Source organism: Maylandia zebra, linkage group LG19 (assembly GCF_041146795.1).
Source record: "Maylandia zebra isolate NMK-2024a linkage group LG19, Mzebra_GT3a, whole genome shotgun sequence".
NCBI lineage: Eukaryota > Metazoa > Chordata > Actinopteri > Cichliformes > Cichlidae > Maylandia > Maylandia zebra.
The window spans coordinates 14,722,489-14,743,836 of record NC_135185.1 but is presented as its reverse complement, the minus strand read 5'-3'; the positions used below and the strand labels follow the sequence as shown (position 1 = coordinate 14,743,836).

The following is a 21,348-nucleotide window of genomic DNA, read 5'->3' as shown; positions in this document are numbered from 1 at the left end:
TCTAGACTTCTTTTTCATCCTGTCTCTTCATCAACGCATCACTGCCACCCTCTGGTCGGGGATGGATAATGCTTACTAACGTGTATGTATTGGTTCTAAAATCGGGGGTGAATGGCGTGTTTGCGTGTATCTGAAATAAAGTTAATTTCCCAGCCTTAGAAGGATCTTTAAAATTGATTAAACTAAATTCAGCTCGGCCTTCAACTGAAGGCAAGAAGCAGCGGATTATTCACCACTGCAGGGCTGACAGGGCTGGACTGGTCATCGGGCATACGGGCATTTGCCCGGTGGGCCGCTCGTGATTTTTCGTTTTTATGGGCCGATGGGGTTTTATTTATTTATTTATTTTTTAACGATATAAATGAATGGTGGTGGATTGGCCAGTTGGTCATGATCGACTCTGGGCTTGACCAGTTACAGCAGAGGAGGTCGAAATTTAAAGTTGAGGTGAAAGGGAACGTGATTTCATCACTACTTCAGCTAGAAAATTGCTAATTCAATCATGAAACTGATCAATGATCAGCTGATCGGCTTTTCTCTCCAGAAAGAGAGAACCAGCAGATGTCGCGCTAAACAACGGCAGCACGTTTGAGCTTGATCAGCTGTCGGTAGAATTTTTTTAATGTTAATTTCAAGTATCAGCTGATGTTTGCTGGAGCCACAGCTGGTCAAGAAGGCTCACCAGCGCCTCTTCTTCTTGAGGACTCTGAGGAAGAACCACCTGTCCTCAGACATCCTGGTGAACTTCTATCGCTGCACCATCGAGAGCATCCTGACCAACTGTATAACAGTCTGGTACGGGAACTGCTCTGCCTCGGACCGGAAGGCGTTGCAGAGGGTCGTGAAAACTGCCCAGCGCATCGCCGGAGCACCACTTCCTGCCATAAAAGACATCTACAGGAAGCGGTGTCTGAAAAGGGCTGGGAAAATCATCAAAGACCCCAGTCACCCATCACATGGACTCTTCACCCTCCTGCCCTCTGGGAGGCGCCACAGGAGCCTCCGGACTAAGACCACCAGGTACCGGAACAGCTTCTTCCCCACAGCTGTCAGACTCCTGAACTCTGCCTCCTGACATCTGACCTACGTTAAACTCATGGGCTGAACATACACACACCCACAATGGACAACTGTACCCTCAAACACACAATAATAACATGGACTGAACCACCACTCACAACCACTAGCACTTTATATAGCCTCTGTAGAAACTATCTACACCCTCACTTATCTTAACTGCACTACTGTATAGCTCTGTGTAAATAATCATTCTGTACATTCGATAATCTTTAATCCTACAACTGTTTACAACTTGCATAGTTCCCATTTCTGTATAGCTGTATATCCCAGATTCTGTAAAGTTATTTATTTCATATTCTGTATAGTTTTTCATATTTATATCCTGTTCATAGCTTGTACTCACTACAGCCTGTACATACTTATAGTTATAGAATATTCACAACATACTTCATACCGTGTACATTATAACATACCATAATAGACCCATTTCTGTAATATACTCACATATCTATATTATTGCTAATATACATTGTAATATATCTATATCACTAAAGCACTTCTGGATGGATGCAAACTGCATTTCGTTGCCCTGTACCTGTGCATGTGCAATGACAATAAAGTTGAATTCTATTCTATTCTAAAGCTGCTGGTCATGATGTCGGTTTGGATATGTGGTGAGAGGGAAACATGAGGATGAAACCAGGAGATGTCCTTACTGAATCATCAGAGCTGAACAGGTGATGGAGAAACAGGTTTACATTTTAGGTGACATGAATGAGTTGACGGGAAGAAATTAACTGTTTCTGAGAGACAAATAACACTAGGATCCATACTTTTTCTTATTCGCATTTAAAATGTCTAGCTTTTAATAAATATTTATCAGAATCTTACAACCAAGTTTTCATCTGATGTAAAATGGATAGAAATACATTACTGTATTCAGTAAATATTAAGTCTAGTAAATACCCTAGTAAGTTATAGTATTCTTTCCTTTGGGAAGGTACCATCTGTGCAGTCTGCAATTCTGTTGAATAAAGATGTTGAATCTATTTGATTACAGGAGAAAAATAATAGATTTCTGTGCATTTGTTTGATACGTGCATTAAATTAAAATCAGTTTTGTCAATTAAGCATCTTGAAACAGAGGGTGGGGGAGTGGTTCCCTATTTTATTTCTTTTCTTTTGTTGCTGGGACAACCCTATTAGTTAGGTATATGTAATTATAAATTAGGTTGATTTATATTTTTGCTACAGACCAGAATAGGGAGGGTGGTGTAGGTTTAAGTTTATTATAAAGGCTTTATGGCTTTTCCTATAATACCATGGTGGGCCGGTCACTAGTCAAAATGCCCGGGCTGATTTTTGTCCCAGTCCAGCCCTGCTGATCACATATCACAATGTGTGCTATTTCAGCCAACAGTGCACCTATATCTTCTCTGAAAGTCAACTAAATGAAAAGCGTAATATCTAATTTCATAAGAATGGTTCAGTGTTATAGCCTCTTACTTCTGTAGAAGACAATAAATTAAGACCCTTTCCAGGAGCTGAAAAGTGCTATATGTGAAATGTTGTAAGAAGGCACAAAATATCTGGGAATCCTCAAAAGTTACAAAGGAATTAAACCAGAAAAAATGTATCAAAACCTGCATGGAGCAAGAGGATTTACTTCTCAAGTTAGCATCAGCAGAATAAATTTAGACTTAAAACATCTGATTTGTATGTTTTTACTAAAGCTTCATCAGAGGTTTAAAAGATACAGACGATACTCTCGAGACTGGATTAAGGACAGGAATGAAGAAAGTGTTCTTTTATTTCACTCCTCCTGAGTACAGACACTCTTTCTTCTCCTGACAGCCAGATTCAGGGTGCCTGCCTGCCCCTTTTGATCTCTATCAGTAACTGAGGAAGCCGGCTCTGAGCTGCGAGCCCCGGATTGAAAATAAAACCCTTCTGAGTCCCGCTGTTGCAGCTCTTGCATATCAAAGTGGAAACCAAACATCAAACCACAGCTGATTTCCTGGCTTTTAACAGTGTGCGCTACAATTCTGCTGATGATTCTTTCATATCATTCTGCTACCAGTCCAATAACACTGGTGTCATCATGCATTTAATTACACAGCAGAGAACCCAGCCTTCTAAAACCCACTCCTCTGACTGTTGGTTGGGAAAAAATGTGTTGTTGTTTCAGCTTAATTGTGAAACAGCACAATGATAATCTCCTAGTCTCATTATCCAGATGAGAAGGAGCTCTTTGTCTGAGTCCTACAGCATTAGTGCAAAACAGTTATTCCTGTCCATTAATTAAAAAGCTTTTTAATTAACTTTACTGTTAGCAGACTGCTTTTTAGCTATTTGTGATGCATAATTGTACATTACAGTTGGGAAAGGAAACTCGTAAAACATTTAGTCCAACATATTACAAAAACTGAATTATAGCTCCACTTTCTTAGCTTACAGTAGGGCCGTGCGGTCTTCTCCTGCTGTAGTTCATATGCTTCACGGTTTAATGTGCTGTGCCTTCAGAGAGGCTCTTGTGCATGCGTGGGTTGTAAAATCATGTATATCACCTTTCTTCTACATTCTGAATCTCGGTTTGAAGTTTAGCACGTTGTTTTGACCATGTCTACGTACCTAAATGGGTTGAATTACATTCAGGTATGACACTAGTGTTTAAAGAGGTGTACCTAATGAAGTGGTAGGTGAGTGTATACTGACACGAGGGGCATTTTCTTGTCCGTTTCATTTCTGACATTGGCGTCTTGAAACTATGATTAAAATTATTGTTGGAAGACATTTTTGAGCAGATAAAAAGCAAGTCCGTGGTGACAGGCTGATGTGAGATCAGTAAGGTGGAAGCAGGAGAACAGGAGCAGAAGGATACTGAAATCATCACAGGGGAATATTTTAACATGCGAAATATTTTTGGGAGCAGGATTTTGTAGAAGAGCTAAAAAGGAGAGACATTTTTCTTATCCTTGTTATGTTTTACATCTCTGGGCTTCCACAGATCCAGCTGCAAGTGCTTTATGCTGTTTACTCAAAGGAAGTGCGCTGCAGGGACTTCCTCTGAGTAAACAAAGAAATGGCAAGATAACATTATGTAATATCGGTGTTCAGTCGGCCCGGACTTAACAAGTAAAGATGAGGGATTTTCTGGTTGGGGAGGGGGAGGCAGTTTAACATTTTATCTTTACATTTGATTATTTCATCAAATTCTTCAGTGGCACTTTCTCACTTATCCGCCCGACTCAGCCGCATCAGATAGATAACTCAGCTGAAGGGTTGTTTTTTTTGAATATTGCATTAAATGGGTGACCTGAAAAGAAAAGGCAAGACCATGTCGCCTTCTTCCATCATCTCAGGAATCTTTTCTGATGATCATGTCATTGTAGGTGTGGAAATGGTTAATAACTGAGTTGAACCCATTTAAAAAAACAAAACAAAACAAAAAAATCCCAAAGGTCATTAGGAGCAGTTATTGTTTTTTAGACTAACGGGTGTGGAGGTGTGAAAAAGGCTGGGGACCACTGGATTAAGAGACAATAGACTACTTAAAGACACACAGGAAACCAGTGGGTCATATAATGTCCCTGCAGACTAATTGTGATTAAGTTAGTTTAGGGTCTACTTGACATTCATGCACAATCTGCAGCTATTGTTTGTTTCTTTGTGGTATTTCAAATCAGAATAACTATGGTCTGGTTTGGTTTGATTGGAGATTGCAGAACGACAGGTGACTTCTTTCCAATGCCAGTTTTTTAATGGATTTAAGGGGGGGGAAGAAGGAAAAAAAAAAAAAAAAAAAAAAAAAAAAAAAAAAAAGGACAAACGAAGCAAGTGACTTTTTATTATTTTTATTCACTGACTAAAAGAGAAGCATTCATTCCACAATAATTCAAATCAACATTCGGCAGGTTGACCCCTCAATTGTATGCCATCTGTCATTTCAGAGGTTTTACGTGGAGGTTTATAACGCGTCCTCCCTTTTCTTCACCACAGAGTCATGGATCAACACTGTTCAATGATAAAATCTGTCCTCTTACTTCCAGAGGACTCTTCCCCTGCAGACTAATCCAAAAAACAAACAAACAGCTGGGACAATTTCAAATATCACTTTTGTGCCTTTTCTTGTGGACATTTAGGGTAAAACTCTGTTTTGCTTGGTCTTAAAAATCCACAAGCCATCCTTTTAATCACACCTTGGTCTGTTTGATATAGCTCAGGTGAGTTACAGAATTGACTCGCTTTTAAAGCTCTGTGCAGAACAGATTTGGAAGTTTTTTTTTCCTGAAATATGCTCTGTGGTACGTGAAGTCTATCCAGCTGTGTTCTGGGTTCAGTCTGGTTCCCTGCTTACAGAAAGGAGGTAATAACCCGGTGCTATGTGCTCACGTTAACCGACACAGTCACACAGGAACGTTACGCTCAGAATATTCAACATTAACGATGGTAAAACCATTTCTGCAAAAAACACAACAACAGAGCTTCTGATTTACAAAGTCTGCGTGATTTCAGAGTATACTTCATGTTCATAAATTGAACCCGGACATGTGTTGCATAAGAGTATACCACGGTAATGCATTGTTGATACCTATACAAATATGCACTGTGTGAGTTTAGATATCTATATAGTTTATATTTCTTCCTCTATGGTTTTTCTAAAGATGCAGCCGGGCGCGGTCAGCAATGCTTGTGCCCCCTTTCTGGCCACTAGTAAGACTGCTGTTATTGCAAACTGTCCTGATTTTAAACAAATGCACAACATTCGTACCACGATAAAACTGGGGCCATCTAGCCAGTCTCACAGAGACCAAGAGTGAGCCCGCCGTCACCGCTGCTGTCGCTGGGCTGGCTGACCAGAATCAAAAAGATCTTAAAACTAAATGATAAGATTTCAGAAATCATCATAAGGCCAAGTATTGTCATTGCAAGTTCTTATTAGTTTACATCTTCGTTTCTATTGTATGACAGTGAGAAAAACCAAATATAAAAATAGGAGGAAAAGAAAAAAGAAAAAGAGGATGAGTGTGGATTATATGCATTCCTCTTGCATAGTTGTATTGCTGGACTGGGCAGCAGGCCTGCCTGCCTGGCTAATTAGGAGGTTTGGCTCTCCAGACTTGACAAGAACGACTTTGTTTACCAGCCAGAAACATCACAGCCACAGTAGCTGAGATCTAAATGGAGATAGTTGGCCGACACTGAGCATGAATATCTATCAGGTCCCTGATACAGTCAGGCGCTGCGTGAATCTCGCCATGCATCAACGATACTGACAGAATTTGGCCAGGTTAATGCCATCAGTGCCATTTTGTCGTTTCGCCTCTACATCTACAGAGAAGCAAGTAAATGATAACACCATTACTATCGCACCCAGGCTGACATCATCGTCATCATCATCATCATCATCATCATCAGCTAGCAGGAAAACTAAAAGCCGGAGTGTCCAAACTTCCTGTCAGTGCTAGTACATCTAGCCTCAAACACATGTACTTATCTCTGTTACAGGACTGATTTTATACCAGTGCAATGCACATCCAGTGTTTGTCTCCAAGTTACTGAAACACATCAGGAAGCTAATCAGATTTGTCACATTCCTGCATGCGGCCAGCCCTCTGTGAGCTCATTCAGTCCTGCATGTACTGGTAGTAGTCTGTGGTCAAAGCATTTAAATGAGAAAACAAACCTAAAAAGAAATACAACCTTGCTATGAGGAAACCCTGTCTCTTCATGTTAATCCACCAGAAACACTGAACCAGCCCTGAATGTCTTTTAGGGAAGGCTTCAGGCCCAGAACCATCTTACTACCTCTTCTTCTTAAACTATTTAAGTTTCATTTTCCAGAACATTCTGAGAGTCAACATCACAAACCCTCGAGTCGGCATCGAGTCTAAGCAACGATCAAAGTGGAAATGAAACTTGTGATGAGTGTCTGCCTGTGGCTCTGAGCCCGCGTTTAGGCGGATGCAGATTTGACACAGTCTGCTGCTTTGGTACTAAAATAACACACACACTCATGACCCTGTCCATGTCAAGGGAATTAGCAGTGGCTATCACAGAGGTTTCATACCCATCCCTCTGTATAACAGCCTTGATTGGACAGTATATTTACAGTTCTGCAAGCATGCCACCAAGGCCAACTTTCTCAGATAGAGTGCATTAGAGGCCAGCTCTGTGGGTTCATTTAGGGGCCATGTGAGCCCAGTTATCTTCAAGGATTTCTCTGAATGCACATAACAGCACAAGAAAAAAATTAAATAAAAAGAAGCTAAATAATTAAAAAAAAAGTTAAAGTATAAAATGGTCAAAAGGGCTGTGGCCACTTGAATGTGCAGTAAGTGCTGGTAATGGTCTCCTGAATAACGGACATCCCATCATCCCTCCAGAGCCTTCAAACCTGTCATTTTTAATGGCAGGACTCATTAAAAATAAGGCTCTGCTAGCTTTGTGTCAGTCAAACAAACTCCGTCTGCATATGTTATAAAAGTCAGCCCAGCACAGGCTCCCGTGCATCCAAAGTGAACATGCATCTGTGTCCTTAACATGCAGTCCTGTTTTTCACCTGCCAGACTGACTCAACATGTGAAACCACCTGATTCCACAGCCCTCTTTTTTTAGCACTGTGATAGTCAAGTTGCTTTTGTCACACCCCCCCCCCCCTCTGTCCTTTGTGACTTTGTGTACCGGACACAATATGGCCTCAGAATGCTGAAGCATGGCATCGCAGAAACACACATTAGAAACTCAATTTACCTCCTGAAATGAACAACACCCTTCATAACCATTTCTAAGTGTTATCACACCTCCACTCTGCTCAGACCAGCTGCTAATCTGGTGTGACTCGTCAGTTCTAGATGCATCTCTGATCTCTTCACACATAGACCATTCAAAGTAAAAAATATATAGTTTCTGTAGATAATCTTCTTGCAGACCTTGCAGCAGTAAACTGTTTGCATGTCAGACGGCCTGAGCGACGCCTGTGTGGAATGTCCCGTTCCTAGAAGATCTCTAGCAGCAAATCACTTTATAGCTCAGGACTAAACACTTCCCCTCAAACTCGACCTTGGGTACAGGCTTACTGGCCAAACACCACATCACATGAGACACATGGGCCTTTGTCCTCACTCTGCCATTTTTCAGGGTGCAACTCCTCCTGGAAGCATCTGCGAGAGTGTTTAGTCCCTGACTTTACTGAGATTGAACCTTCTTAGTTTTACATTCATTTGTTCCTCACAGTGAAACAGACGATGGACAGGGAAGAGAAAGGAGGAGGAAAACTCCAGATCACTCTGCTTAAGCCTCTGTAGGAGTGTCCTGCACTGGACTGGACTTTAAGCAACATGCACTGTAGACCCTGAGTGCCGTTTAGAGGTAACACTGTACAAGATGTGCAGCAATGCTGATCCAATAATGCCTTAAAACCCATATTCTTGTGTTTCTAAACACAGGGCACAGTCAATGACCAGACGGGAAGCCTTTTGCTCTCAGGTCTGGATTCACTCCAACCACATGGCGAGACTGTTGACATTTTATCACATCCAGTATGGTCCAAAGTGTAAGAAGGGCAGAGTTTGACACCAAACAGACTATTAATAGTCAGTGGAATAAACATAGGAAAAAAAAAGGAGTGGAGAAATATCAGAAAAGTAGGAGCTTTAAAGGAGAAAACAATACTGGACCAGCCTCCAGTCAGTGTGTGTCTTTGTGGGCACTTCAGATAGACTTGTGTCTGGGTTAAGTTTGTTCCTCTGTGGTCTTTGGCAGCTAAGAACACATCAAGGGTGGAGAACAGATCCAGTGACTCCTAAGATTCTTTCAGCTTCAGGCCTGAGGTTTCCATCGTCCTCCTCCTTTTCCAAAAACCGATTGAACCCTGAGAACGAATGATTTCTGTTCCTGTTTCCCGCTGCAGAAGAAGTGATAAGACTACACTGGTGAACACGAGCAAGCCTCGCCCTCTCCCCTACAAATACACACAGGCATGCATACATCGCATGGGACTGCACAGCCAAAAACATCTTATTTATATATTTCTACTGCATACAAGTGAAAAGCTGAGCAGAAAAATGTAGGCAGGATCCGAGAGGAATCAAAACACGATGGCTGCTAAAGCCTTCATCACTGCAGCTTTTAACCCTTAAAAACTGAACTAATAATAACAACACCTAACAAAGCCAATATTTTTCTGACAGGCAAGGTTTGAAAAGCAGTGAGACTTCAGAGGCTTTCAGGCACAAGATGGCTCAATATTTAGCTATTGGCCACAATGCTGGACTGGTTGCACTTCTGTTTGACCTCTTGTCTCCTTGGAAGGATAAACCAGGATTTCTCTAAACGTGCCTTCACTAAAATAGAGTTTTTTCCATTTCTAGTTTTGTGGCGCAAGTATTTCAGCAAGCTAACAAATCTGAACTGTAATTCTGATTATCTGAGCTTAATCTCTGGTAAAAACACCATTCCTTCCTTTAATTTTGGCAGATAAACAGCCAAATCTAAGTTCTAGCATGAAGCCAATAAAATCTAGAGACTTGTGAAGACAGGAAAGTGCTGATGAAACGAGAGTGGAACAGCTTCTTAAAAAAAATAAATCTACTTGCTTATTTGAGGTGACCAGTTACTTTGACATTACATTCTACTAAACACTGCCGTCATTTTTACACCTCTTACCTGTCTGACATCTACGAACAATACGAAGCTCTAACAGCTCTAACATCTCTCACATAAAAGAGCTTTAAAAAGAAGAAAGAAGGAGGAGGAGCGTGGAAAAAGATGACATTAAAAAACCAACACGTTTTGGTCTGAATGTGTGATGTTGGTACGTTTCCCCTCTGAGTGTACAGAGCTATTTACAGCCACAAACAGCCTTTAAAAGAAACTCTTGGTACCAAAGTGCATTTATCCTGAGATATGAACCAAGGACTATAGAGATTATCATGGCTAAACCACCAAGGTCCCCTTAAACAGACAAGCAAACATTTGGTATCCGGGGCCAGTCGCTGCGATTAATTCATTCTGAAACTAACAAAGTGCTAGCACACTGGTTCCATATCAGTCCATGGGGAAGAGAATAAAATCACTAAGGTCAACACTGTAAACTATAGACCCTGATATGGACCTTTACAGTGTGCAGTGCCATTGTCCTCGATCTTTGCAAATCCATGCCTGAGCTGAAGCCATTTGGGTGGGCAGCTTTTCTGACAGTGGCTCGTTTACTCACGAAATTTGGGTCTAAAGTCTAACCCAACTTCCATTTTTCCTGTTAAAACCTCAACTCAGCTCAGAAAACTCCAATAGGACCTCATAGCCACTGAGCAGTCACAGCACTGTAGGATCACACTGCTATACTGAGCCCAGTAATCAACTGATGGTGCTCGGGTCTATCTGGAGTCATTTGGTCTATGATGCCTCGCTTTAGCTGTTAACATTCATTTCATGTATTAAAGTGATCGCATTCACTTGAAAGCAGACAAGTAAAGACACTGACTTAATCAAAGTCATGCAATTGTGAATGAATGAGGACAAGCTCAGCCAGACCCACAGTGCCAAAGCATTTCACCTCAGATGACCGACCATCAGTTCAAACATTAATTGGGCCCAGCAGGTCCCCCATTGACAGCATAGATTCATTTGAACCACCCCACAGCCTCTCAGTCCCTCACATCTACTGAAGATATAAGACACGTGCAGCAAGCAGCATGGTTGTGCCATTCTTTAGTCTTTATCAACCATAATCTTTGAAAACAAATGTATGATTAGGTTTGCTGACCCCTCCGACTGAGGGTCTATCGGATGGCAAGATAAACAACAACATCAATAACAACAACTGTAGCCAGAAAACAAGGGGCTGTTTCAAAAGGCAACTGTGACTCAAGAGAAAATAATCCAAAGAAAATAAAATAAAAACAAAACTTCTACTCACATTAACTGATTGTTTCACACAAGCTACACAACATTGCCACCACTGCTGGTCTTAGAGACATTAAAAGCCTACCTGAGACTGACAGAAGCAGCTTTCGTCACATGACCCGAAACCTTACTGTGCTGCTGCATTGGAGGAGGAAGAGGAAGAAGGGGGGGAAAAAAAAAAAAAAGGAGCAGTCTTGGCTGTCAGTGAAACCTACAATGTTAAAACTCAGCTATTCAGCAAGAGTAAGCCTTCAATGGCTGGCCAACAGCGTCAGAAATGAATTAAGTTACATTCAATGCACCCATTCCTCCCTCCTTGCTCTCAATCATGATTTGTTCCCCCTCAAAAAGAAAGAAGAGCTCTTCCTACCAACAGTACTGCTGCCATGACCTGTGTGATAGCTGCTCCTGCAGAATACTGCTGCTGTTCTAACATGGCCTCACCAAGAGTTTGGAAGCTGTTACAAAAGAGATTGCTTAAATCACAAATATACATATGGCATTAAGGAACAAAACCCCGTTTTCTCTTAAAAAAAAAAAAAAAAAAAAAAAAAATATGAAGGACTACTTGAAGATGTTTTTGACCTCAGAGCCCTCCAGCGTCATGATTTTTGACTGTGTCATTGATCCCTTCTGCGTTCTTACAAACAACTGGAAGGCTCTGAAATCAGAAAGGCAGAGATATTCATCCTGAAAGTAGAAAAAGAATTTCTAGTTGTCGTTTTGTGATGAGCTGAATTTTGTGGTTTGGCCCTGAAAGCGAGTCAGAATACGGGGCTTCCCCATTTAGCTAACGCTGAGGTTTCCCTAGAAAGTCAACAAGTGAGCAGGGTGCAAAGTGTGTTGGCAACAAGCATGTAACAATATTCTCCTCAACACCATCGGTAAGGATCTCAAAACCCCTAAACTATTTTGGCTTTGAGTCGCGCGCGCCCCCCCCCCCTCAATAATTATCAGTCATGGTGATGACACGGCTGTTACATTAAAACTCACTAGCAGCAGCCACAGCCATTTTACAGTGGCGTTTCCCACCCGGCTGGCAAGGCTCTCGAACTAGTGGACAAGTGCACGAGATGCTCTTTCAGAGCAACAGAAGAAGCAGCTATGGTTGTGTTACCCAGGAGGTTACTAATCAGTAAGTTTACAGACTCCAGACAGATGGACACAGAGCAATGGTTTGTTAAAAAAGATTTAAAAAAAAAAAGAAAAAAAGAAAAAGAGAAACAAAAGAACTAAAGCTAATAGCTTGTGCCTGAACACACAACCCTTCTTAAATTCCTACAGTTCATCACTCAACCCGCCTGCCTGTCCTGTTCTAGCAGTGAGCAGGATAATAATATATCTCTATTTAAATACACACAAAGCCAATACAGGCAAGGGAACCACCACGCGGGAAGAAGGAAAAAGAAACCTCAACTGGGTTATACAAAGAGCAAGGAGGGATGGAAACAGTCAAATTAAAAAACAAAGGAAAACAAAACAAATCAAAAGGTACATTACACAGATGCTCCAGAGGTTATTAAGGTGAAGGAGAGAGCTCTGAATACTTGTGGGCAAGACCAGACCAGACTGAGCTGAGCGGGCGCTGGAAGCCGTACGCTGACCCACAAACTAAAACCTGTGAAGTCCTGCCAGCTGTCAGATCTCTGTGTGATATTCAAACCGAATGCTTTTCAGATTGTAATTAGCAATCCAGTTTTAAGTGAATACTCCTATCTGCAATATACATATATTTAAAACATCAGAAGCTGAATCCATTTTTCAAGCAACTGGCCAACTGGATAATAAGAGCAGCAAAGCAAGACGACGTTGAAAAATGGTCAGACTTAATTATGGAAAAAAAATTTAAAAAATAAAAACAATCAGCTCACGTCAGTTCACATAATTTATAGACTATTCTTAAGCTCCACTTTAGATTTTTCGTTGGGTCTTGGTCTGGTCTGGTCTTGACACAGTTTAGGCTGTGATGTCTTGGGTTTGCCATCCCCCGTCTACATGCCCATGCTGAAGGCGCGCAGCTCATGATGGAAGTGCTGGGTGGGTTCGGACAAAAACACGCTGGAATCCAGGCAAGGCTGCCAGACACGGCCGAGGCCCAGAGAAACCTCCTTCACCAGGTTGTGGACTGGGTCGCCCTCTACGCACACCGACTGGTCTGGATCAAAGTCGATGCTCTCCTCGGAGACGGTCAGGACACGGAGGCTGGAGCCTCGCAGTCGGGAGATGGCCACCAAGTTATGGGACCACACAGTGTAACCTAAATGGATTCAGGCATTAATCATTCAGATTTCAAAGCTAATAATGAACATGTTTTGCAGATTTATACTCGAAACAAACCATAACAACTTCTTTTTAATACGGCCTACAGGAAGGCAAGACTGCCAATGAACTCTGCAGTTACTTTACTGCTGGCTTCCTTCAAGCTACATTAGCTCTCCTGCTAGCAGCCAGTGCACTACTGCCGATGCGCAGTGTAGTAAGCATACCACTGAATTAAATAATAGTCTGTAGACTGGCTTTTAAATATATTTAAAAAAAATACAATTATTCAGCTTTTTCCAGGGATGCAATCTAAAAATATTGGACTGGTGTGTCCACAGTCACAACAGTAAGTCCACAGCTTGCTGCACTGTTTAGAAAACAGTCACTACAGGCCTGTTTTGTATGGAATTATTACCACTAGCCACACAGATCTGACCAACTACAGCTCACATTCTATCAAAGAAACAAAACTGAACTCACCATGTATCACGAGTACAGCCAGCTGAGTACATCTCCATGTCAAGAGGACCAAAGGGTCTTCGTTACGATTGATGCTGAGGTCAGGGAAGTCAGGGCCATCCCTCAGGAGCAGGAAGTGAGTCAGCGTTTTGTTGTACTGCTGGGAGATGAGCTCCAGTGTGGCGTCGGTCACCGGCATGCTGTAACTGTCGAGGTGAAGTCGCTCGAGGGGAAGGCTCGGCTTTAGGACCCTGAGGAGCTCAGAGCTGTCGACCTCCAGGGCCATGACGTACACTCGCAGGTTGGCGCTTACACGAACCTGGGGAAGACCAGGTAAACTTACTGATATGCTACAATTTACTAAATACACAGAGCCTCAATTCAGCATGAAATAAAAGCCACAATACAGAATCACAGCAGTACCAGTGCCTTCCAGTTATCCTCTGTAGCGGTCCCTTCTAATGATTTAAACTCCAGGGTGGCCCCGTTGAGCAGCAGGGAGAGGCGATGAAGTGGAGTTCGCCGTGGAGATGCCAGCAAACCACAAAGCTCAGATGTAAAGTCAGTAAAATCGAGAGCCAGAGAATGAAGGTTAGAGAGGCGATCCAACTCAGATGGGGAGACGAGGGGCCCTGAGGGAAATTCGGAGGAAAACTTTCAGTTATTCAGCATTACTGTCACATAATGTTTACAAACTATATGATGTAACAGACATACCTAGCTGATGGTCCAGTAAACTTAGGTGCTGTAGGGTCTCAGCTGAAGGATTGGACAGGCAGGATAAAGAACAGGAAGTCACCAGGCCCAGCATGAAGCTACAAGACAGCCACCTCAGCTGCCTGCTGTTGGAGAGGACCTCCATAAACAACTGTTGGATTCTATCGAGAGACAAAGAAAGACCATTTAAAAAACCAGAATGACTACAGCTGCCGTCAAATCTGGTTTAAAAAACAAAAAACAAAACAATCCCCAAAATCATTCCTGACAGTGGAGTAAAGAAAGAAAAGATCATCAGGGTATATACACTTTCAAAATGTCCCGACTTTATGTGTTTAAATGTAAGCCTAAAATGGATCTATTGTAATGATGTCCAAACAATTTCGACACACACACTACAATCAGACTGGTGGAGCTATGCTCAGCAACTTGGTGCATTTCACACAGTGTTTTATGGCCAATTGTGTCTACAACACAAACCACAGAGCACAGAAGCTACACTGAAATCTCATTTTTATTTAAACATCACTTACTGAACTACTGCTCAGCTACAAAACAAATCCACAACTGCTGTGAATGAGACAAAAAGCTATCAAGGCAGGCAATGATGTGCATGTTATTCTGAAAAGCCAGTAGTCCATGTGCTCTGTAAGTTAAACTGACATTAAAAACACCTGACACAAACCGGCCAACTATGAAACTCTTCGCCAGTTAAGTGAATGCTATTGATCATACTGTTACAGTGGATCACTCTGCTGAGGAATCTGGGATCCTTGCATTCATGTGGATGTTACTGTACATCAGTAAAAACTGCAGCTGGACAATACGCTCTGGACCTCAAGAAACAAAAACAAGGCACTGTCCTCATCCTCTAAATACCCTAAGAAATCCCATGTACATGCCCCAAAAAGTGAGAGCTGTCTGGGAGGCATACTGGACACAAACACTGTATTAAAAAAAACGAGGTTGTGTGACCTTCTTCATAGTCCACTTCTCATCATTGAGACAGGGAGTGGATCTACATGTACCTATCAGAGCATGGCTATCCATCATCCACCATAACGTGTGTCCCAAATACAAAAACACTCAGAGAATGACGGGAAATAAATAAGAAATAGCAGCAGGAGGGCCGAACTCAAATGCAATGACTGATTTAGGCTGCTGCAATTAATAAACACAAATTGACAGAACATAAAACTGGATTCAAGTCATAACATTTTCTGTCTTTTTACTTTAACACACACACACACTCTCACTCTCTCTCTAAAGCCAGGAGCTTTTCTTTCAAGCTGTAAATATGTTTCTTAAAGCTGTAAAGTTGGCCATTTAAAAAATGGAGTCTATTGGGACTGATTTGCTTTTGGAGCCAGCCTCAAGTGGCCAGCATTTTTGGCACTTCCGTATTGGTTTAATTCATTTGCTGTCTGCTCAGTGCAGAGGTGTGTACATGCATTCAGATTTGATGGGAATCAAAATTTTCCATCAGGGTCGATATACATAGACGTTGGATACTGGGTTATGTAAATGACCACTATTTAAAGCCCTCAGTCTTTTAAACACCAACAACACACAAAAACAAACGCTCCTTTTTCAGAGAGTCAATGCTTTGCTTTGCTACTCAGTTTTCTAGGCGGAAACCAGACACACACTTTGAGTGTTTGACGTGGACAAAGACTGTCCTGTGATGAAAAACTGTCTTTTCTTAATTTTGTAAATTAATTGCCCTTTAGAGACACCAAACACCGCAGACTTTCCATAACAACAAGAAGATGCAGTTTTGGAAATATTACTCATTCACACCCACATGCAGCTTTAATTATCACATTTGTCAGTCATTTCAGTGAAACCTGTTTTCATGCTTCGATGTTGTGACTTACTCATTGATCTTTTTGTCCCCCTGGTGGATTACATGCAGGTGAGAGCTGTCTAGTAGTCCCTCTTGCTGGAGAATGAATGTGTCTCCATACAGACTCAGCTTCTGCAGATTTCTGAATAGACAAAGACACGTACAGTTAGAGAAAAAAAAAAAAAAAAATTTGCAGTTATTACTAGAACACCTGTATCAACAGCAGCAAGTCAGATGAGTCATCTGATCCAAACAACTTAAAAAAAAGGTTTCACCTGTTAAACAAACTGCAGCAATTTTGTTCAGTGTAATTTAGTCTTCACTTCTCCTGAGCTGCTTTCTATCCCGCACAGAATTATGGCTGCCCTGCACTTTCCCGCAGTGCTGTTGAAAGCCCTTTATATGCTGGCACCCAAAATAGATTGGCAAAGATCAAGCAGCAGTGTATACGCCAAAGTTGATTCTTTCGAACACTGATGCAGTCAATGTAAGCATAGTGGTCACAATGCAGCCAATTACCTTGTTTCAAACAGACGATCTACACCTCTTTTGATAGTAATGTTTGGAAGATCACCAACATAAACGTGGCGAAAAGCAGAAAGGACGAATTTCTTTATAGGACCGGTTACAAACATAAGAGGTAAGGGCAGGTTTATCTGCAAATAGGATGACATTTTCTTTCACATCAGTGTTGTTTTGGCTAAATGAACCAACAGGATTAAGAGGCAATAGATTTATTCATGTTATAAACGTATTGGAAAATTTACATTTTAACATTTTAAGCCATTTTATCACTTCAGTTTAATTTGGTCAGACATAAGTTACAATCAAATAACTGCAAATGACAATAACATGTATATGAATATCTTAAGAAATCAGTTAACACTATTTTTACTGTTTTCATAATGATTGTGCTTAAAGTCAGCATCCCTATGAATGATAATGACGACCTTTAAATAGTCCAACAGTACAACGACACAAGATACCAACAGCCATTACATTATAAACAAATATGAACCTTATCTGGGTGATGTGTAGTCTTCAAATAATAGTCAAACAGGTTCCATTAACCCAGAATTTCATAATTAGTGCATCCCTACAATCAACACTTCGCAAAGTGCCATCATTTATTGAAAACAGTTCCTGTTGTAGGCCATTTTCCCAACATTTTTAAATGTCTGAATTAGCCAACTCAATACTGATGGGAACATATCCCCTGCATAAGTGTCGCACATGCACCAGTGCAACCACAAGGGTTTCATACAGCCGCACATGGCACAGGCGTACCTGCAAGGTGAAGCGCATGTTACATTTGATATACCCACTTCCTGTGTATCTGCTGAGAGTTCAGGTTTATGGGCTCATGTGCAGCTACTTAGTGCCCTTAGAAAGAAACAACAACTTGCCTGTTCTCATTATTCGGAACATATGTCAGTGCTGGTGGAGCTGGCTCAGTGCACTAAATGAAAGGAACAACCCCCCCCCAGAAAACAACAACAAAAAACAAAAACAAACAAACAAACAAACAAAAAACAGGCTTTTCATTACCCAATAGCGAGCTCTGAAGTTAGAGGTTGTAGTCCTGATCTTTTCAAAACTACCATGCACAAAACAGACCATGGTTCTTAGATTCTCATAATGCTTCATCACCATGATGAGATCAGTGGAACAAGTTCATCCATTTATTTCAGTTCTGCTTTCCCCACCAAGCCCACTTTCACAATTTTACATCTGGATGAACCCAAATTTGTCACATTTTAAAAGTGTGTTTGAATAAATCAGGTGTCTGGAAGTGGATTACCACAGATAGATCATTATTGGTGTCTATATGTTGCCTGATACACACCGATAGTCAGTGAAAGTGTTGTGTAGGAAGTGGGAGAACATCCTTCCTTTGCCGCTGAAGCTTATAAAAACAACAGCCTGTTACTGAACTGAAACGTTATCAGTTAAAAGACAGCATTGGCACCAAATGCAACTTTCTGGATCTAGCTAGTAAAGCTGTACACCAGCAGGGAAGTGGGAAAGGGTTTAAGTTATCCTTAAACTGAAACAACTTTAAAACAAACAACAAAATAATGTCAAATATTTCAACCCCTTTAGTAGAATTAAGACAAAGCAACCAGTTTTGAATGCCAGCATCACAAAACACTGTAAAGAAGACGGGAGAAGGTGGAAAAAGGTGTGACACAGCTGCACCAATGAAATTAGAAGCGTTAACAGTGTCAAATTTTGACAGAGTAGGAGAAATTATCCTTTGTGTGTGTGAGAGAGAATATAAGTGATCACGTCCTACAAACGGACAACAGGCTAAATACATCCACACACTGTATATTTGTGTGTGTGTGTGTGTCAGTGCTGATATCAGCAAGTCACAGCCAACAAAGCCTTCTAGCCTCCACCAGTGCTGCATTGTACCTGCTGCTATGGAGAGACCATAATGAGAAGTGTAAAATAGGACAGGTGACAAAAGGCATGCAGATGCCTCGCACATGCACCACCATTTAATTTATGCATGCAAAGGTGCCCTTAATAAACCATATGCATAACGCTTGCTGCCACTGCAAAGACCTGGCATGATTACGTAACTCCTAATGCCAGGGTTTGTTTATAGCTAACTGAGCTAGCCAGTTGCTAGCTCACTGCGACGCATCTAAACCCGAGAAATTAAAAAAAAACAAAACAAAACAGGGCGAACATGTCAAGCGAATTTTTCACTCCAATTAAAAATATCAAAGCAGACATTTTCAGAGGTTATTTTCTAGTATTACCTATTGTTTCGGATGCTGGTGAACACACATAACACCTGGTCCAAGTAGGTGGCCACGGCATCCCTCCATCGCTCCTTGTGCTGCGGGTCGCTATCGGGACCCGGAGGCTGGTCCACTCTGGCGGACGACGGGTCGCTGTTCTGATGGCTAAGGTTTCCTTCCACCGGTGCGAGTTCTAGCTGCAAGTCTCGCACAAAAGAGCCAAACTTTCGCATAAGGAACTCAAGCTTCGGGGTTTCGTCAGAGCTGGAGCATCCACCACCACCTATTCGCAGTTTGAGCTCGGTCCACAGCGCGGGGTAGAACAAACACTCCCTCCAGCGAGAGCACACAGCCGAGGCCCGGAGCTTGTCTCGGTCGGACAGAAAGGAGAATATGTGGACAATAAGCTCGCTGGGCAAAGCCATGGCTCCGACACCCCCGCACAGAGCCATGGCGAGCTAAAAACGGCAAAAGCTGCTGTCGAAAAACCAACCAGACGTAAACGAAATGTCACAACCGTTTATTAAAGCGACGAGGTAGCAGCTGCGAATAGCAGCGACGTTTCTTCCTCTCGGCAAAAACAAACCGTTTTCAGCTTTGCCTTCAATACTACTGGAACGTACCACTCCACCGAATTACACGGGGACGGAAACAATCCCCACAAACCTTATCAAAGCATCCATCGCAGGTATTTCTTTTTTATTTCCTAACACTAATATTTTATTCTACCACGCTGATGACTTAGTGGTATTTTCATCAGATTTGGAGTAACCCGTGGCCGCATCGATACCTTGTCACTTGAATGGTTTCATCCGAAGGTGCTGTTATTTTTGCCATACTGACGTGCTCCGTTAGAGGGCAGTGTTTCTCGGCTGGAAAAAACCCGAGCCTCCACATGATCTTTATTTTGGAGTAAGTTTCCAGCACGACACACCCCCTCCAGTTCATGCCACACTCAAAAAAAAGAAAGAAAAAAAATTACAAGGACAAATGCATGGTATGAAAATAATTTTCACAGCATATTTTTAACCAATGAACTGCATCCAATGTGAAAAGTCTGGAAGCAAAAACTGAATGGTAATGGGAGTTTTATTTTTTTAATGTCATTATAGAAGACAAAAAAAATGATATAACTGTTAATATACTCCTACTGTAATGTACGTAAACTCTAAAGTCCCTGAAAAAAGATGAAATGTGTTTTGACATACTAACTGGAAAGGTTTTCTTGAAGACGTTTCACCTCTCATCCGAGAAGCTTCTTCAGTTCTAAGAGCAATTGGTGGAGAGTCCCGGATTTTTTCCCCATTAATTTTCTTTTGCCTTTTCTTTGTTTAATTTGGTTATTTTGTGTTCAGTTTCCGGATATGCCTTAGCCTTTTCGGGTAAGGTAGTTGTTTGCAGTCATTTGATAAGTTAAAATCTCTCTGTGACTGTCTATTTTACCTTTGATGAAATTTTTATAACCATAATGAATGATTGTTTAACTTAAACATAGTGACACCAGTGTGTAAAGTGTAAAAGGTCAAAAAAAGCAACTCATCATGCCCCGATCTAAAGAAACTCAAGAACAGATGAGAAACAAAGTAAGTGACATCTATCTAAAGGCTTATAAAGCCATTTTTAAGGCTTTGGGTCTCCAGCGAACCACAGTGAGCGCTATTATCCACAAATGGATTGCGTTTGGGATCATTACTTTGCGTCCACACTCGTTTCATCTGACTCTTGGTGGCGCTGTCACTTGGTGTTCGCTCGCTCTGCGGTAGAGTATCACTTCCTGTTCCTGCTCAAACACAGTGGTGTTTCTGAGTAGCTTATTTGCGTAGCAATTTAATTAACAACTTTTAAATACATTCTTTTTCATAGTATAATCTTCACGTGCTTCATCCGAAGCACACTTTCTGTGTACTCACTACCTAATTTATAGCCAAAGTATTCACTCACTGTCTCTGTACTGTTTCGCTAGCTTAGCTTAGCTCGTAGCCGACTCGTTAGCACCATGGCTACTTCACCTGTCCCTCCTGCACTTTCTTGCTCATTGTGTCAGATGTTTAGTTACTCCTCGGCCTCCTTTAGCAGTAATGATATCTGTAACAAATGTAGCATATTTGCAGCTCTGGAGGCCAGGATTACTGAATTGGAGACTCAGCTTCGCACCCTTCATTCACCCATAGCTAGCCAGGCCCCTGTAGCTGGTGCAGCCGAAGATAGCGTAGGCCCCGCTAGCTGTTCCCCGGCAGACCCCAAGCAGCTGGGGAAAGAGGGCGGCTGGGTGACGGTGAGGAGGAAGCATAGTCCTAAACAGAAGCCCCAGGTACACCACCAACCCGTTCATGTGTCTAACCGTTTTTCCCCACTCGGCAACACACCCGGTAATTGGTGATTCTG

General features: G+C 41.8%; 1 protein-coding gene across 1 annotated transcript; it reads right to left on the bottom strand.

Moving 5' to 3' along the window:
* Positions 1-4,858: 4,858 nt before the first annotated feature.
* On the bottom strand, positions 4,859-19,553 carry fbxo33 (F-box protein 33). Its single transcript, XM_004559321.5, has 6 exons — positions 18,982-19,553; positions 16,242-16,352; positions 14,365-14,525; positions 14,071-14,279; positions 13,669-13,966; positions 4,859-13,183 (listed from the first exon to the last, which is right to left on the bottom strand). Exons 1-6 carry the CDS (start codon positions 19,413-19,415, stop codon positions 12,918-12,920), a joined length of 1,479 nt encoding a protein of 492 aa, XP_004559378.1. The 5' UTR covers positions 19,416-19,553; the 3' UTR covers positions 4,859-12,917.
* Between the last annotated feature and the right edge of the window lie 1,795 nt (positions 19,554-21,348).

Coding starts and splice junctions, on each gene's coding strand:
- fbxo33 (XM_004559321.5), bottom strand. CDS start 19,415: ATGGCTCTGTGCGGGGGTGTCGGAGCCATGGCTTTGCCCAGCGAGCTT. Junction 14,280..14,364: donor TTTACTGGACCATCAGCTAG/GTATGTCTGTTA, acceptor AATTTCCCTCAG/GGCCCCTCGTCTCCCCATCT. Junction 13,184..13,668: donor GGCTGTACTCGTGATACATG/GTGAGTTCAGTT, acceptor GAATCCATTTAG/GTTACACTGTGTGGTCCCAT.